This window comes from Rutidosis leptorrhynchoides, unplaced genomic scaffold (assembly GCF_046630445.1).
Source record: "Rutidosis leptorrhynchoides isolate AG116_Rl617_1_P2 unplaced genomic scaffold, CSIRO_AGI_Rlap_v1 contig228, whole genome shotgun sequence".
Classification (NCBI taxonomy): Eukaryota; Viridiplantae; Streptophyta; class Magnoliopsida; order Asterales; family Asteraceae; genus Rutidosis; species Rutidosis leptorrhynchoides.
The window spans coordinates 55,814-74,702 of NW_027266477.1; the positions used below are offsets into that span (position 1 = coordinate 55,814).

The window sequence follows — 18,889 nt, forward strand, 5'->3', positions numbered from 1 at the left end:
TTGGTCTTGAAACAGTTCTTGGCAGATCGTAGCCTTGATCAGTCATATTCTGGTGGCTTAAGCTCCTATTGTTAGGTATGATATGTTACACTATGGACATGTATGGCATAACGTCGAAAGGAATATGAAGAAATTATGGTGTAACAATTTAGTTTACCGCAAAACATAGATATGCAAGTTGCATGAAGTTATTTTCCATTTGAATCATCTAGAAACTTCTAGCATTCACTCCATGGCTAGGAGCCATGCTCATGAGTCATGACTTGAGTAGAAACGTGGAAAGATTTTTTATTATCATATGGACTCATTACCCTTAATATTCATTCTTTTGCAGGTGTCATCGCGCGATTCTTGCAGCATGAGCATCATCTTGGTCAACCTCTTAACCAGGTAACTTTTTTGTATATTTTTCACCGGTTAGATTTTAAAGGCGTTCTATCCGACCTTCTTTTTGTACAAAAATCATATTAAGAGTACTGAATGATGATCCATGTCTAGAATATAATGAGATATACTAATTACTTCACTTGACTATAATTTTTCACGTTAATGCAGAACTTTGGAAGCCTTCTGATGGATTTTCTTTACTTCTTTGGGTGAGTCTCTCAGAAGTCCCTTACAGTGAACCAAACCACAAGATGCTGCATACAGTTATCTTGTTTGATATGTTCGATCCTCGGCAAATGCGTATATCAGCACAGGGAAGTGGAGTTTACATTAATAGGGAAAGGGGATGCAGGTATAGCTGTTATTACCTTTCTCATTTTTGGTTCGATATAGTTGTCCTGAGTCTCATTAATGCTGTTTGTTTTTGAAATTTTGGTAGCATTGATCCAATACATATTGACGATCCTCTTTTCCCAACAAATAATGTTGGAAGAGATTACTTTCGCATACATCAATGCATCAAGGTAATTCCATGACCCTAGTTACATCTTTGATCTTTGAAAGTTAAATTGAATCCTCAGATACTTGCGCTAGGCTCTCGTATTCAAAACTTGTTATATCATGCGGGCATTTTCAGAAGCTTATTCGGTTTTGGACTGTGAACTCACATGCCTCCCTGACAATCCTGACACAAATATATTGTCTTCAGCACATCGTATGCTTCCGAAAATCATTCCAAGTATGAATACACCATAGCTTGCTTTCTACATTTTTGGAAGGTACTTAATAACCCCAATGAAGTCATCCGCCATTTTTAGCCCCAATGTGAATGAAAAATGTCACAGAGCAAGTTTAAGGGTGCGAGTCACTACTCGGTGCAAAAGCTCTTTGGCTTTGGATGTTGGAACAAATGCAGCTCCACTGGTGGGCAGCTGGTGGAGGTTGTGGGCCTTTGCGGTTGTGGTCGGTAGAGGCAGAGGTAGACGTGGCTGAGCAGCAGGAGTTGGACGGAGGCACGGAGCTGGTTCAGTTGCCAAGGGCAGGCCTTGAAATAGAGCCTAAACGGAACCTTGGACGGGTTGGAGCTGCCGTTTGATCAGAAAATTGATTAATTGGATTATGCTAGTTAAAAATCTGAACGTAGAAAAAAGTGCAACTTGAACAAGAATTTATTGAATACTAGAAAAGAAGTAGATCGATGGTTTTTGTCTCTAAGCACTTGTTCTCCGTTTAGAGATTGTTAGATAAGTAGAAATGAGCTCTGTAATTACGAAATCTTAGATGGATTCAAGGTTGTGAAAGAAAGAATATGACAGTAATATTTAATTATTTTTGGAAGTAGAGCATGTTCCTTAGTTTTCTAATTCTTGGTAAAATCATCATATAGTATTCCGGGTCCTTTTTAACTTTTCGGATCTTACACATACTAGTAGTAATATGTATTAAGCTTAGAACTAATTGCAACTAATCTCTTGCAAATATCTTTTTTTGAGGTTCATCTCTTACTTCTATCATCAGCTGGCAGAATGTTAACTAGGATATTCACCTCCATAACTCCATTGCACAAAGTCATCAACAGTACAGATCAAGTACATAGTTCTTTCTCGGTCGAATGTTTGGTGAACAACGTGTGTGTGGGCCATAAAAACTTTCCGAAACGAGTATGAGTAAAGGGTTATTATTATTGTTATTCAAGTTCATTAAATGATTATATATATATAGTTTTTCTTTTTACAATCAATATATATAGTTGACTTAATTATATATATATATTTGAAGGTCAATAACGGATTATTATTGAGCATCATTGAAAAATGTAGTTGAAAACGAATTACTGTCTCCGGTTCACTTCAAGTATCTCGTAATAAAAATTGTGAATTTTTAAAAATAATTAATGATAAAATAAATTATATATATGTTAATTATATATTATTTAAAATCATAAATATTTATTAAAAATGGAATAATTATTGGAATAAATGGAAGGACCGGAAAAAAAATTCAAATATATATGAATTTCATAAAATAATATTTGAAATTAATCAAAATAAATTTTATTACGAAATTCTTGAAGTTGATGGAAAAATAATTATTTTATTTGAGTTGTTGATTTTAAGTTTTTAAACCACGTCCGAGTATCGTCAGCCCTGCCTAACTCGCATGCACGAGCAAGGGTAGGTGTGAAGGTCCCCCATCTCTCTCTCGTAAAACACTTTACTAGCGAAATCATACGTACGTACTAGTATATAATTTCAATCAAATTTTAAGTGGATGCAAACAACTTTTGAATGGAAAATAGACTTGAACGTTTTTCCACTTCTAAAGTAAATAGATTGTCCCTAGATTTTTTATTTTAATACTTCCTCCGTATATAAATAGAAGACGTTTTTACTTTTTAGATTCACTATAAATTTAATATATCTAGATAATAATGATGACTAGATACATCAATTTTTCAATAAATCTAAAAAATAAAAATGTTTTTTATTTGTATACGGAGGGAGTATAAACCTAAGAATGAGTTTGAAAAATAGATTTGTAGAAATTAATAATATCACAGTAAGGAAAATCGAAGGATATGTATTTAGTCCATGTCATGTGAAATATGGACTTATGAAAGTACTATTACGTGCGTCTCAAAATATACATATATTTATTAGATATTTATTTATTTGGATTTATCTAAAAATATTTTTTCCGTCTGAAATTAGATGAAAAATATTTAAAATTTTATATAAATCAAAAAAATAAAATAAAAATAGTAATTTGACCAATATAATATCGATAAATATTAGCAAATAAGTGAAGTAGATATAATGTAAAAATATGTTAAAAATGTTGGTGGTCAACCTAATTTTGACCGAATTTTGTGTGGAATTTGCTCCTCATTTTATCCAAAAATTACTTAAATACATTCTATGTATGTTTAGATGAATGTGGTAGAATCACTTAAAATTTGACTTTAAAATGAATTAAAAATTATATGTTGAAATAAGTTGTTTAATATATTTATAAAATACAAAATATACATAACTTATAATAGTGAACGAATAATGGATAAAATGAAAATAGCATGCTATTTTTTATTTTAAAATTATTAAATTTGCATATATTTTAAAAAAAATTATATTTAATTTGAGATAGTGATGTAAAATATCATTTATAAGATGGTAGTTAACATTTTCAAAATCTAATTAAATAATCATCGCCACTAGTCTAGGACTAATCTCTTTTTTTCAATGTAAATAAATAACCAATCCCTTATTTGAAAAACTTTGAGATTGTTTAGTATTAACCGTTAACTATAGCACTATATTTTTGGTAAGATTCGATTGGATTCTCCCAATAATATAGGGAGTATAAAATCAAATAAATGCAAGTTTAATATTTTTACCCGCTTTAAATGTATAAAAAAAATGTCTAATATTTCTACCTGTTTTAAATACATAAAAAAAAGTGAAATAGAAGAAATAACGATGTGAATAAATAACCATCTCCTTAGTTGGAAAACTTTGAGATAGTTTAGTATTAATTGTTAACCTTAGCTCAATAGCTTTAGTAAGACTCGATCGCATTCTCTTAATAATGGGGAAGTATAAAGTCAAATGAATGCGAATTTAATATTTTTATCCGCTTTAAATATATGAAAAAAGTAAACTGTCTAATATTTCTACCCGTTTTAAATACATAAAAAAATTAAAATAGAAGAAATAACGATGAAAATAAATAATTAGCTCCCTTATTTGAAAAACTTTGAGATTGTTTAGTATTAACGGTTAATCCTACCTCTATAGTTTTGGTAAGACTCGATCGCATTCTCCCAATAATGGAGGGACTATAAAGTCAAATAAATGTGAGTTTAATATTTTTATCCGCTTTAAATACATAAAAAAATAAAATTGTCTAATATTTTGTACCCGTTTTAAATACATAAAAAAACGTAAAATAGAAGAAATAAAGATGTAAATAAATAACCATCCCCTTATTTAGAAAACTTTGAGATAGTTAAGTATTAATTGTTAATCTTAGCTCTATAGTTTTGGTAAGATTCGACCGCATTCTCCTAATGATGGGAAGAGTATAAAGTCAAATGAATGCGAGTTTAATATTTCTACCTGTTTTAAATACATAAAAAAATAAATTATCGAATATTTCTATCCGTTTTAAATACATAAAAAGATAAAATAGAAAAAATAACATATTTGTTATTTCGTCTATTTTACTTCTTCTTTTTTCAAGTTAAGTCTATTATACATCTGACTTGTTGCGTGATGTGTTGGATTTATTTGTCCGTTTCTATACAGTATAGCTAGAATATTGAATGATCAGCCTCATTGCTTTTCCATGGGATTAATATAACGCAACTGTATTACATGGATTCGGAACGGATAATACTATCTTCATCTTCGTATTGATTTAGAATAATCATTCTCCGTCTTTATATTCGTGATGGATAAAAAATTATATCTATCTTCGTATTCATGTTCGATAATGGATATCCATAATTTTTTTATCGATTTCTCCAAAAATTTAAGATTAAATAAATAAAAGTTGAAAGAAAACCAACTGAAAACTATTTTATTTATTAGACAACGATGACTATATTATTTGATAATTACACTAAATATTTCCAAAATAAAATTGATTAATGTAATTTAACAAATAATAGAAAGTCAATATAACTATCTTTTATTGAATTGAAAAATAATATTTATTGTCATTTTATCTAAACGGATATCCATTAATATATCTGCTGATAAAATTTTATATCCTCCCCATCTTCATTTATGAGAGGATAAATTTTTCTAACCATCTACGTATTCGTGTGGATTTTTTACCCTCCAGATGATGAATAAAATAAAACGGACGGATTCAAATTGAATTGAAATCCCTCGACGCAACTCTGCTGCTGACACCTTCAAATTGAGAAAAGTTTCGTAGGCAAATTGTAGCAATCAATTATCCTCTTAAGAAAAAACGCATTCATATATATTTGAACACCGACACTGCAAATTAATACTTTGCAATTAGTCATTTCAAAAAATAAAATGGGTTGGGGATGGTATTCACAAACAAACTTTCCAAATGGAATTCACTCGATTGTTTAGCAAGCTCGAGTCTTTTTCCCCTAATTCCATATGGCGACAATTTGAGGTTGCTTTAACAAAAAGTCTGGAAAGATTGATTGATTTCGGATTTTGATTAAGCTTTATATATCAGAATTAATCATATTTTTAGAATCTATATTAACAGCTGAAATTAAAGGTGGGTCAATTTTTTTATTTATTATAAAAAAAATTATTACCGATAATTAACATCAGTTAAATAGCTAAGCTTGTTTGTGTCTGTATAATCAATAACTTCGAATGAAAGTCCTACTTCTCTAAATTAATAAAAATTAATGATATGTGCTATCCATTAACATCATGCACAAACTAAACTTCGAAGACAAATTACAAAAATATGTCAAAAATAATTGACAATCACATGAGAATACAAAATCATCTACTATTTACGTTTATATGGAGCAACTTTAATTACATTCAATTCCATAAAAAAAAAAAATCGAAACTAGCTTCTTTTGTGCTTGTTTGACCATAGCTCCATTCCAATTGGATCGGTAAAAAGTTATGCAGAGTGTTTTACAACTACACGCCCTAGTGATAATAACAAAGACTAGACCATCCCTTGTGAAAAATAACGCCATAACCACCATGTTACGCTTTTTCACAATATCTTCAATTTTTTTTAAAAAAAAAAGTTAAGCATTCCAATTCATTAAGATAAAGTGTGCCATAAGGACCAAAGTTTGAATTACTGATATGAGAGAACCTGCTGAAAACCAGAATAAGGGTAGATTTGAATCTAATTGGACTAATTCATGCGCCACTCTATTTCATATCCTTTTAACGAAACTAAATAAGTAAAAAGAAAAAGTGTTAGCCTCCATCTTGACTTTATCGACAAGTAATCCACTTCCAGTATAGCTTTTTTCTTTAGATATCAGCTCCTTATACAGCAATTGACAATCACCTTCAAAGATTACTCTGTCTAGGTTCATTCTTCGCGCCCAAGCAACTGCCCGACTGGCAGCAATTGATTCTGCCTGGAACGAGTCTTCAGCTAGTCCCAACTGCCCCCACTTTGCATAAATGACAGTACCCAACGAATCCCTTGCCACAAATCCATACCGATTCGATGCTGAAGCATATATAAAAGAAGCATCATAATTAAGCTTGACCTATCCCATGTCAGGTGCCGCCCAATTATCAGGGAGCATGATGCTCGTCCTACTTCGAGCTTCACTTGCGATTTGTGAGAGGAAACCCTGCTCTTGCCACCACTTACCAATTGCATTATGACAACTGATCGGTCGAACACAAGTATTATCAAAAATTGTTTTATTTCTGTTATTTCATGCCCACCAACACCCAATAGTGAATTGCCTAAGCTCCTCCACAATCAAGAACACAAATAAACCATTGAGTCAGTCAAATAATCCAGTTCCCGACACATTATAGACAAAATTGAGTCCCATCAAATTCCATAAGGACCTTGTCCACCCACAATCTCGAAAGATATGTTCAACAGATTCCATATTATCTAGACACACCTCACAATGAGTTGATAAAGACATACCTCTATGGTTTAGATTGTCTCTTGTACCGAGAAGGCCCTCACAAAGTTTCCAAGAAAAGAAACGAATGTGAGATGGAAGTTGTAAAGACCAAAGTCTATGCCAGTGCTGGAAAACGTCCCAACAGGCAAATCATCTCCTATATCTGACTGGTGAACCAAGCTCTTTGCTATATAGTATCCTGATTTGACATCATATTTGCCAGATTGCCCATGCATGCAAATCAGTTGATCAGGTTTTGTGTTATTATTAGACAAAAATGACAAATTACATGGTCAATGGTAGTTTGACCACGCGTGTAGGCGAATCCGTGTGACGAAATAAATTGAAACTAAGTCTTATAGTTTATCTATACTACATAGTTGAGTATTGAATCATTTATTTGACATTTTGTGTCAAGGATGAATGAGAAATGGTAGTGCAAATGTTGGTGATTTGTGCATGAGTGTATAAAGTCCCACATTGGAAATTCTCTAGAAACATAAGTCACATATATAGTGGTTTGTGTGTGTTGTAGTTTAAAGTGTGTTGTAGAGAAAGTCTGTAGAGGAAGTCTACAAGGTTACACGCGCGCACCACCACGCATGACCGGTTCGGTTCATTTCTTTTTAGAATGAAACCGGTTTGATTTTATGTCTATTTAATTAGTGAGATTTTATTTTCTAATTAGTGTTCCATGAATAGTGGAATTCGTCCACTATTGTTAACACATTTTGACTTCCGAAATTAGTGGGATTCTATCTCCTAATTTGAAACGGATTTTTTCTCCCCTTTGAATTGAAATTTTAAATGCGCAAGATTTTGAAAATGATCACTATCAGATTTGTTTCTTATTTGAGTGTCCGTCATTAAGGAGTGTCATAATGTTAGAATATTGACGTCCACTCCGGTCGATCTTTTCCTATTCCAACCGAATCCTAAGCCTATAAATACCTTGCTAGTATATGGATTTGTATAGACTGAAAAAAAAAAAAACACTCAGAAAACCCTTCTAGCAAATAGGTCGGCTTACAACCCACCGTATTTTTGTCTTCTTTCTCTAGAGTCGTCGGAAAGTTTAGCTAGCGTAAGTCTCGCCCGAACTCGATATATATTTTACTTATTGTCGTGTTCTTGTGGTTGTATCCTGAGAAGCTTTGCGCCACTGTAACCGAAGTACAATACGGGATGTAATAAGTTTTAAGGAAAGCGATCTGATCGTGCCTCCACTGTTTGCCTTCTCTTCCCTTAAATCATTTGTTTATTTGTTTTAATTGTTCATGTACTGCTACTGTTTTGTATTTATGTTCATATGTTCACATGATTAATAATATTCAGCGAATTATTCAGTAATCATCTGCCTCTTGTCGATTTATTTATCGAATTTTGTACAATTTTTTCCAACAATCTTAAAGCGTATTACCTTTGTTTACTGTTTTTCTGTTGAAAATTATATGTCACATGCTTTAATTTGATTAAATCGTTCCGTCACATGTTCATGTTTATTGTTTTATATTGAAACTGTCACATGTTCATGATGTTTATCGCTTTAATCGAATCTGTCACATGTTCATACTGTTTCGTTTTAAATCACATGATCATATGCTTAATTCGAAATTTTTTGTGTTAAGAATATCTCTGTCACATGCTCACATGTTTATGATTAAATCGGTTGGTTTAAAGTTTGTTAATTGAATCTGCTTTTAAATTAATTTACTTGTTTTACAAGTTATCTTTCCGATATTTATTGTGTTCTTCCTCTTCTTCTATCTCAGTCATCATGTCTTTCATTGTTGATGATGTCATGGATGTTGGTATCAAGGAGTAACCCGATGTTCATATGGCTGCGACCAAGGCTAACGAACCCATGAATGTTGCGACAGGGTTTGTACAGCCACATCCGTCTTCGGTCGAGAAACCCTTCAAGTTCACTAGAGCTGGGAAGGAGTTTAGGCGCTGGCAAACACAGATACACTTCTACCTAATGGTTAACAGGATAGAAAAATTCTAGACTATGGAGAAGCCTATTCTGGGTGAAAATCCTACTGCTGAGGCTCAGGCTGCCCTAGACAATTGGACGAGGGGTGATCATTATTACCGCAACTTCATCATGAATGGTCTCGGGGGGAACGTCTTCGACGTGTACGCTGAGCAAGATCATACTGCTCAATCTCTATGGGACAGCCTTGTGACTCAATACAAGGCAGAAGTTGTGAATGACAAGAAGCATCTTGTGCAGAATTTTAGGGCGTTCAAGTTTACGGACTTGAAGCCATTAATGGGCCAAATGGAGGAATGGCAACTGCTCTTGTAGAAGATTATTGGTCAAGGTATGAAACTCGATGAGGCCTTCATTGTGAATTATCCTATTGATATGTTGCCACCAGGCTGAAATGAAGTTCAGAATTATCTGGAACATAAGACCAAGCCGATGAACTTCAAGGATTTGATCCACAAGCTGAAAGTTGAAGAGGACTCACGTGTGGTTCACAAGAAGGTGCCTCAAGTTACCGATCCGAATGCCAACATCGTGGAAGCTGGACCGTCGTCCAAGAAAATAAGAGTCCTTCCTACGAAAGGACAAAGTGCTGCCAAGGATGCTGCCTCTGCTGGCCCCTTTAGGGGAAAATGCTTTAACTGTCAGAAGACTGACCATAAGTCTTCTGAATGCAAGAACAAAGGTGCTGACAAGAAAAAGAACAAGAAGAGGAATGTTACTCCAGCCAACATAGTCAACGACTTGGCTGAGGATTTCATTGATATGTCATATGTTGTCGCTAAAGTCAACATGGTTGGAGGAAACCCGAACCACTGGTACATGGACACTGGCATCACCCGCCACATTTGCACGGAGAGGTCTATGTTTTCGGAAGCCTATCAACCGAACTCTCTACATAGGTAACTCCGCCACCTCTACTTCTATAGGTATCGGTAAAGCTCCTTTGAAGATGACCTCAGGTAAGATGCTCACTCTGAAGGAAGTTCTGCACGCTCCTGATATGCGCAAGAATCTCCTGTCTGGATCGAAGCTCATCGATGGAGGCTTCAAGCTGGTGATGGAAGGTGACAAGCTGCTGATCATGAAGCAAGGAATGTAAGTAGGCAAGGGTTTTAAGATAGATGGATTGTTTAAGCTTTCTGTTATGACTCTTATAAACAATGAGCCTTCGAGCTCCGCTACTATTATGGAGAATAATAATAATTCTTCTTCTGCTTATATTGTCGAGTCTCCTAATTTATGGCATGAACGATTAGGACACGTTAACTATGGTTCTTTATTGTAACTTGTGTAAATGAGTTTAATTCCAAAAATGAATATAAACGATCACAAGAAATGTCAGATTTTCGTTGAAGCAAAGGCAACGAAAACTCCTTATAGAAGTGTCGAACGAACTTCTGAACCTCTAGAGTTAATCCATACAAATATTTGTGATTATAAATTTGTGGCTTCTAGAGGCGATAAAAAGTACTTTATTACTTCTATCGATGATTCCACACGATTCTGCTATATATATTTACTAAGGAGTAAATATGAAGCTTTTGAGAAGTTTAAGGAATACAAAGCAGAAATAGAAAACTATCATGGCAAAAAAATAAATCCTTAAGAAGTGATAGAGGTGGAGAGTTTGTGCATCCGTTCAAAGATTTTTGTTTAGAACATGGGATTGTACATCAAACAACTGCTTCATACTCCCCTCAGTCGAATGGAATGGCCGAACGCAAGAATAGAAGTCTTAAAGACATACTTCTTGAAATGCTTCTAAATGCAGGAATGCCTCCAAATTTTTGGGGTGAAGCAATTTTAACTGCTAACCATATCCTGAATAAAATTCCTCTTAACAGATTGGATAAGAGTCCTTATGAACTATGGAAAGAAAAACCTCTTTCATATAAATACATGAAAGTATGGGGGTGCTTAGCCAAAGTGGCGGTTCCTTTACCAAAGATGGTAAAAATCGTACCAAATACGATAGATTGCATCTTTAAATGTTATGCACACAACAGCACGGTTTGCCGATTCCTTGTGCATAAATCTGAAATACCCGATATTCAAGAGAACATAATAATGAAATCTGAGACTGTGGTATTCTTTGAGAGATCTTTCCGATGAAAACTCCACAAGTGATTGTCTCGCGAAAGCGGACTGAACGAGACGAAGTCGTCGAAAATGACGAACCTCGACGCAGTCAGAGAGCAAACACAACTAAGTCATTCCGGACTGACTTTGTAGTCTACATGCTTAATTGTGGCGAGCCCACAACTTATAAGCAAGCAATGTCTACTCCATATGCTCCTATGTGGGAAGAAGCGATAAATAATAAGATTGAATCTATTATACAAAACCACACATGGGAAGTAGTAGATCTTCCACCTGGAAATAAGCCGCTCGGATGTAAGTGGATTTTCAAGAAGAAAATGAAAGCAGATGGAACCATTGATAAATACAAGGCTAGACTTGTGATCAAAGGATACAAGCAACAAGAAGGTGTAGATTATTTTGTCACCTACTCGCCGGTGACCAGGATTACTTCTATCCGAATATTAATTGCGTTTGCAGCGATTAATAAACTCGAAATCCATCAGATGGAAGTAAAGATGGCTTTCTTGAATGGTGAATTAGATGAAGAGATCTATATAGAGCAGCCTGAGGGTTTTGTAACTCCAGAGACTGAATAGAAAGTCTGTAAGTTGGTCAAGTCCCTTCATAGACTGAAACAAGCTCCAAAACAATGGCATCTGAAGTTTGAAGAGGCTATGCTATCTAACGGATTTCATATAAATGAATGTGACAAATGTGTTTACATTAAAGGGGACGACAAATCCTATGTCATTGTTTGCTTGTATGTCGATGATATGCTGATCATGGGAAGTGATAGCACCATCATCAAAGCGACAAAATTCATGTTGTGCATGGCTTTCGATATGAAAGTCTTGGGGATTGCAGATGTGATTTTAGGGATTAAAATTGTTAGAACTTCCAATTGTTTGGCTTTGAGTCAATCTCATTTATGTCTAGAAAAATTTAGTAAAGATGAGAAACTCATTGCAAAGACTCATATGGATGACAATGCAGTGTTTAAAGTTAATACAGGACCTGGAATACATCAACTTGAATATTCCATAGTTATCGGTAGCTTGATGTATCTAACATCTTGCACGTGACCTGATATTGCATGTGTTGTGCAAATATACGAGCAAGCCAAGCGAAGAGCATTGGAAGGGTGTGGTTCGAATTTTAAGGTATCTTACACATACTTATAATTACGGAATTCTTTATACTGGAGATCATCCAGCTGTAGACGGCAGTTGTGACGCAAATTGGATATCATGCTGTAGAGATACACGAGCTACTAGTGGCTATGTTTGTCTCCTAGCAGGAGCTGCCATTTTTTGGAAATCAAAGAAGCAAACATGCATATCTAGATCGACTATGGAAGCTAAATTCATAGCCCTAGATGCTGCGACAGAGGAGGCTGAATGGCTCCGAAACTTCTTTGAAGATCTTCCTAGGTGGCCGAAACCGGTACCACCTATCAACATCTTGTGTGATAGTCAGTCGGCTATAGGAAGGGCGTAAAGACAAATCTATAATGGTAAGTCTCGACATCTCCGTCGTAGACATGACACCATTAAACACATGCTCTCTACTAGAGTTATTATTTTAGATTATCTTAAGTCTATTAATAACATTGTGGATCCGCTTACAAAGCCTTTAAGTAGAGAGGTTGTGAAGAGTTCGACAGAAGGAATGGGTTTGAGGCCTTTATCCTAGAGTCACTCAATAGTAAACTCAACCAGTGCTGACAGGAGATTCCTAAAATGTGGTTCAATGAGAAAATTGAAGTTGAGCGGGGTTCTACCCGAGCACTGTGGGGGTCCCCGACCCTTGCTCATTCTGTAGTCGAACGACAGTGCTTCCTGCATAACGAGGATGAAGTTTAAGAACTTCTTAATGATTCTTTCAATTTGAGAGTTGAAGTACAGCAGGGTACAATTTAAGTTTAGCTTAAAGCAAGAGACATCACCTATACGAAGAGTAAGTGTGGCCGCTTTGAGAAAAATACACGGACCGTATTATTCCACAAGTCTTCCTGAAGGTACCAGGTTGTTCAGGGCCTAAAGAACAACAACATAGACTAGAACGCTAGTAGACTGGATATCATGTAGGTACCATTGTCTTGGTATACATAAAAAGCGCGATAGTTCAAGACATCGCATTCACTAACCCGCGAGTATATCCGATGTGTATTCTACTAGGACTAATTCAAAGTTAACAGCCATCGAGCGTCGATGTGATATCTGTTCGATTAAACTCTCCAAGTTTTTCGTGTCTACCTAAATTCGCATACAATTTCATTCATGTGGGGGATTGTTAGACAAAAATGACAAATTACATGGTCAATGGTAGTTTGACCAGGCGTGTAGGCGAATCCGTGTGACGGAATAAATTGAAACTAAGTCTTATAGTTTATCTATACTACATAGTTGAGTATTGAATCATTTATTTGACATTTTGTGTCAAGGAAAAATGAGAATGGTATAGCAAATGTTGGTGATTTATGCATGAGTGTACAAAGTCTCACATCGGAAATTCTCTAGAAACATAAGTCACATATATATTGGTTTGTGTGTGTTGAAGTTTAAAGTGTGTTGTACAGAAAGTCTACAAGGTTCCACACGCGCGCCACCATGACGCACGCACACACGACCCGACCCGACCGGATCGGTTCGGTACGGTTCGGTTTCGATCTGGATTTGTCAATTGATCCGCATCGCGGATCATACCGGTTAGGTTCATTTCTTTTTGGAATGAAGCCGGTTTGATTTTATGTCTATTTAATTAGTGGGAATTTATTTCCTAATTAGTGTTCCGTGAATAGTGGAATTCGTCCACAATTGTTAACACATTTTGACATTCGAAATTAGTGGGATTCTATCTCCTAATTTGAAACAAATTTTTTCTCCCCTTTGATTTGGAATTTTAAATGCGCAAGATTTGGAAAAGGATCACGATCAGATTCGTTTCTGATTTGAGTGTCCGTCATTAAGGAGTGTCATAATGTTAGAATATTGACGTCCACTCCGGTCGATTTTTTCCTATTCCAACCGAATCCTAAGTCTATAAATACCTTACTAGTCTGTGGATTTATATAGACTAAAAAAAACACTCAGAAAACCCTTCTAGCAAATAGGTCGGCTTACAACCCACCGCCTTTCTGTCTTCTTTCTCTAGAGTCATCAGAGAGTTTAGCTAGCATAAGTCTCTCCCGCACTCGATATATATTGTACTTATTGTCGTGTTCTTGTGGTTGTATCCTAGAAAGCTCTGCGCCACTGTAGCCGAAGTACAGTACGGGGCATAATACGCTTTAAGGAAAGCAAACTGATCGTGCCTCCACTGTTTGCCTTCTCTTCCCTTAAATCGTTTAATTTATTTATTTTAATTGTTCATGTGTTGCTGCTGTTTTGTATTTATGTTCATAAGTTCACATGATTAATAATATTTGGCGAATTATTCAGTAAGCATCTACCTCTTGTTGATTTATTTATCGAATTCTGTACAATTTTTCAAATAGTTATCACCAATCGGAGTGCTTGCAATTTCATTCATGGTCTCCGAGCCAAACAATCTCCTTAGCAGTTCAAAATTCCATGACTCCATCTTCCTTGCCATAAGATTATTAACTGATAATGCCATGTTAGTGTCCGGGTCTTCAGGAATAACACGATTAGTAGCTAAGTTTCGGATGCATTTATCATTAAAAACACTTATATAGTGTCCATTTCCTACATGCCACCTCCCACCAGCCAGCAAAACTACACGAGAATCCAGAAGCGTATGCCAAATATCTGATGGATTTCACCCAAGATCAGCCTTTAAGAAATGCTTCCACTTTAAATATTTTTCTTTGAGCAGCCTGGCCGCTAAAGAAGACGGATTATAAATGATACGCCAACCTTGTTTCGCTATCAAAGAAAGGTTATATGCTTCGAGGGTCCTAAATCCCAATCCTCCATCCTTCTTCTTAGAACACATCCTTTTCCATGAAGCAAAATGCATCTTACGGTTTCCATCCTCCGTGCCCCAAAAGAACTTTGCACAATACGTTTCTAAACTCTCACAAAATCCTTTCGGTAGGTTGAAGAGGCTCATGGCAAATGTTGGAACAGACTGCAATACTGACTTAATAAGAACATCGTGGCCTGATTTAGTTAGCAGTTTTCTTTCCAGTTTGCTACTTTATTCTTCACCCTATCTCGCAAATACTCAAAGCATACTTGTTTCTTCCTTCCGATGATGATAGGCAGCCCCAAGTAATTTCTATTGACTAACGTTTTCGAAATACCAAGCTTTTGCTTCAATCTCTCTTGAGCAATATCATCAACATTGTTACTGAAGAAAACGCTTGATTTGCCAAAGTTTACGGCTTGTCTAGCAACTCGCCTATAACGATCCGGGATGTCAAGAAACTGGTCACAGTTCTCATCTGAGGCCTGCATAAATGCCAGGCTGTCGTCAGCAAAAAGTAGATGAGAAATTTTGACCCCCGTCCTAGTAGCCGAAACTCCAGACAATAGACCTCTATGGACTCTATCATCAATCATCCATGTTAACCATTCTAAACATAATACATAGAGGATTGGCGACAAGGGGTCTCCCTACCGCAATCCTCGTCCAGGCAGATTTCAGCAGCCCCGACTCCATTAACCAAAACTGAAAAAGATACCGATTTGATACAACGCATAATCAATTCTACCCATCTTTGTGCAAATCCGAACCCATCAAACAAGATTCAATATATGGCCATTCCAGTTTATCATAAGCTTTAGCAATGTCCAGTTTAACAGTCATATCACCCTTTCTCCCTACCTTTTTAAGCTTCATTGAATGAACAAGTTCAAATGCGACAATAACATTATCAAAAATGGATCTATCCGAAATAAATCCACTTTAATTTTCAGCAACAATTTTCGACAAACAACTACGAAGCCTGAGTACAATGCACTTTGAGAGCAATTTGTAGGTAACGTTGTATAAACTAATAGGTCTCAAGTCTAAGGGAAATTGAGGATTTTTAACCTTAGGAATCAAGACTATGTTAGTATGATTGATCGCACCTGGATCATCTCCTCTATTCAAAAACCCCCAGCACCATATTACACGTTGAATCCTCGATATTCACCCATTGAGACTGGAGAAAACCTACTCACAATCCATCAGAGCCCGACGATTTATTTGGATGCATAGAATTCAGAGCTTCCCACACCTCCTCCCTTGAATAAGGTCGAAGTAAGTCGGCATTAATTTCTGCAGTCACCTTCCGAGGAATCGTCGCCACCACTTCATCAATGTCAACAACCTGAACTCCTACTGACTCATATATATAGAGAAAATGGTCCTCGATAACTCTCTCAATGTCCGACTCTTCTGACACCCATCTTCCTTGAGCATCCTCGATCCTTTTTATTCTATTATTGCACTCATGTTGAGTTGTATAAGCATGGAAATATGGTGTGTTGCAGTCTCCATTAACATGCCACTCCACTTTGGACCTCTGCCTCTGACGGATTGCTTCATCATCAAACAGTTGGTTCAAACGCATCTTCATCTCCCTAATTTCATCACTAACTGCAAGCAGATTACTAGTACACCATAGCTCTTTGAGTCGCCTCTGCTGTGGCTTCAGATAAATTCCCAAATTCCTCCTTACTCCACAATTTAAGTGCACCATCCACTGCCTCAACATTCTCTTGCCAGCTAGCCCCTGAAATTCCACGCACCAGCTACCACTAATTTACGATTATCATGCTTTGCCCAATAACTCTCAAACTTGAAGCCCCCATTCCCCTTCTCTTGTTTCCCATCCGCTCCCAATTCATAACAATCGGAAGATGATCCGACACAGAGGAAACAAGGTGAAGAACAATGGCCTCTGGAAAAGTATGACACCAATCATCATTAGCAAAAAAACCTGTCAAGTCTTTCATACACTAGCGTACCTCGATAGTTACGATTCGAGAATGTAAAATCAGAGCCCAAGTAATTGATTTCATGCAATTCTCTGAGCTCGACAGCTTCTCAAAAATTATCCATCTGCCATCATGGTCTACATTTCCCACCTAATTTTTCATTAGCATTCAATAACTCATTGAAATCTCCTCCAATTGTCCATGACAGATCACACTGAGATTTCAAGAAAACTTTTTTTGATACAATTTTTCTTTTTATTATTGAACCAAAAATATATACAACTCAACTTTATAATAGATGTAACAAACTGCACCTTACATTATACCCTTCTATCTATCAAAATACTATTACTATTAGTATGTCCTTTCTTATAAGCTAAGAAAAAGAAAACATATTGCTTAACATTTCCTTTAACTTTCAGACTATCAACAATTTCATCACTACAAACCCTTCTATTTCGTGCCTGCCAAATATAATGGACCCATGACATCATGCTTTCTTAGCAACCGCCCCACTTCACGATGCCACCCTCCTAGTCTTCTATTAACATTACATCTAGTCATTATATTCATCCAAATCATAAGAAAAAAGGCACAAATACAAAAAAGGTGGTCTATCGTTTCATTTGCACAATTGCATAGAGGACACAGTTGTATTACTCATCCCCATCTATACATTGCTAATATGTCTCTTACAACTAACCACATAATAAAACTGCATTTCGTTATATTACCAACCCCCCACACGAGCTTGTACCATACCACATTTTCTTTCCTCCGTCTAATAGCATAAAAACCAAACATAATTGAGTATACTAGATGCATCTGATGTCCATACAATAGTGTTTGGCTTATCTTCATCAACAATAATGTTCTGAATTTTCTCCCATGCTTTAGCAATCTCCTCGATGATAGGAGGAGGAAGCCTCCAAGCATTGCCCCTCCAAAGCTCTTTTACAGTAGTCCATCTTTTAACATCAACATCCTAAAAAGAATACTAGGGAATTTTCTTGGAGCCAAAGATCAAACCAAAAATTGAATTCTCTTTCCCTGTCTAACTCATAACTGAATAACTCCTTAAAAGTTTGTCGGAGATTCAAAAGAGATCCCTACGCTGAGCTACAATCTGGTGACGTCTACAATATTGCAGCAAACATGACATGCAAATATTCGTTGAATTTTCCTGTTGGGATATGAAGCCAATGAGTCATGAAGTCGATCTGAAAAAAGTTACAGGTATACAATAAGTCACACCCCACCAGCTCGAAAATCAACACACTAATGACCATAATTACATTCAATGCACGAGAATATGGTCAGCTGAATCCTCGAGAGCGCTGCAATCAATATTCGTATAAACAGATACCAGCATGACTAATTCAAAAATCAAGAACTTGGAGCTAGTGGTTTGGGAAGAGAATTGTATATTATCGTTGTAGCTTCGTCCATATCAACATCAATAGCAAATTTCATCCCCAGCTGGAGACCTACCGATGCGAGCTCCTCAAATATGGGAGGCAACTTCTTATGAGAAAAGTTCTCCACAGTCATGCCACCTATGTCACTATTGTCTAGCAAGTAAACACTTCTAGTTGAACGGAATGAACGCCGAAGAGTAGAAGCTACTGCATAATATGATTTCCTGGGTTTTTTAGGAACTGCAGAAGTAGTATCATCAAGAAAGGTTACGGGAACTGTAACCAGATTCGAGAGAGCTACTTGTAGATGTGCCTAATTATATGCAAGTTGAGAAGTATGTGCCGTATTAGAAACAACATCAGTCTTAACAAGAATTGTTTCAACGTGATTGGTCTTTTGGTTTGAATGTAGCTCTTCAATATCCTAATTTCCACATAAAAAAATAAATTAAGCTTCTTGAACATGAAATTGGGTCTCTAGCACCACTTACAGATT

General features: G+C 35.9%; 1 protein-coding gene across 1 annotated transcript; it reads right to left on the reverse strand.

Moving 5' to 3' along the window:
• Window positions 1-14,546: 14,546 nt before the first annotated feature.
• LOC139882104 (uncharacterized) lies at window positions 14,547-15,610 on the reverse strand. Its single transcript, XM_071866477.1, has 3 exons — window positions 15,284-15,610; window positions 14,963-15,176; window positions 14,547-14,854 (listed from the first exon to the last, which is right to left on the reverse strand). Exons 1-3 carry the CDS (start codon window positions 15,608-15,610, stop codon window positions 14,547-14,549), a joined length of 849 nt encoding a protein of 282 aa, XP_071722578.1.
• Between the last annotated feature and the right edge of the window lie 3,279 nt (window positions 15,611-18,889).

What these genes read in the sequence shown, in the direction of transcription:
- LOC139882104 (XM_071866477.1), bottom strand. Translation starts at nt 15,610, where the DNA reads ATGATTGATGATAGAGTCCATAGAGGTCTATTGTCTGGAGTTTCGGCT. An exon ending in TCATCGGAAGGAAGAAACAA is followed by an intron (nt 15,177 to 15,283) that starts GTATGCTTTGAG and finishes TCAGTATTGCAG; the next exon opens with TCTGTTCCAACATTTGCCAT. An exon ending in TTCTTTGATAGCGAAACAAG is followed by an intron (nt 14,855 to 14,962) that starts GTTGGCGTATCA and finishes GAAATCCATCAG; the next exon opens with ATATTTGGCATACGCTTCTG.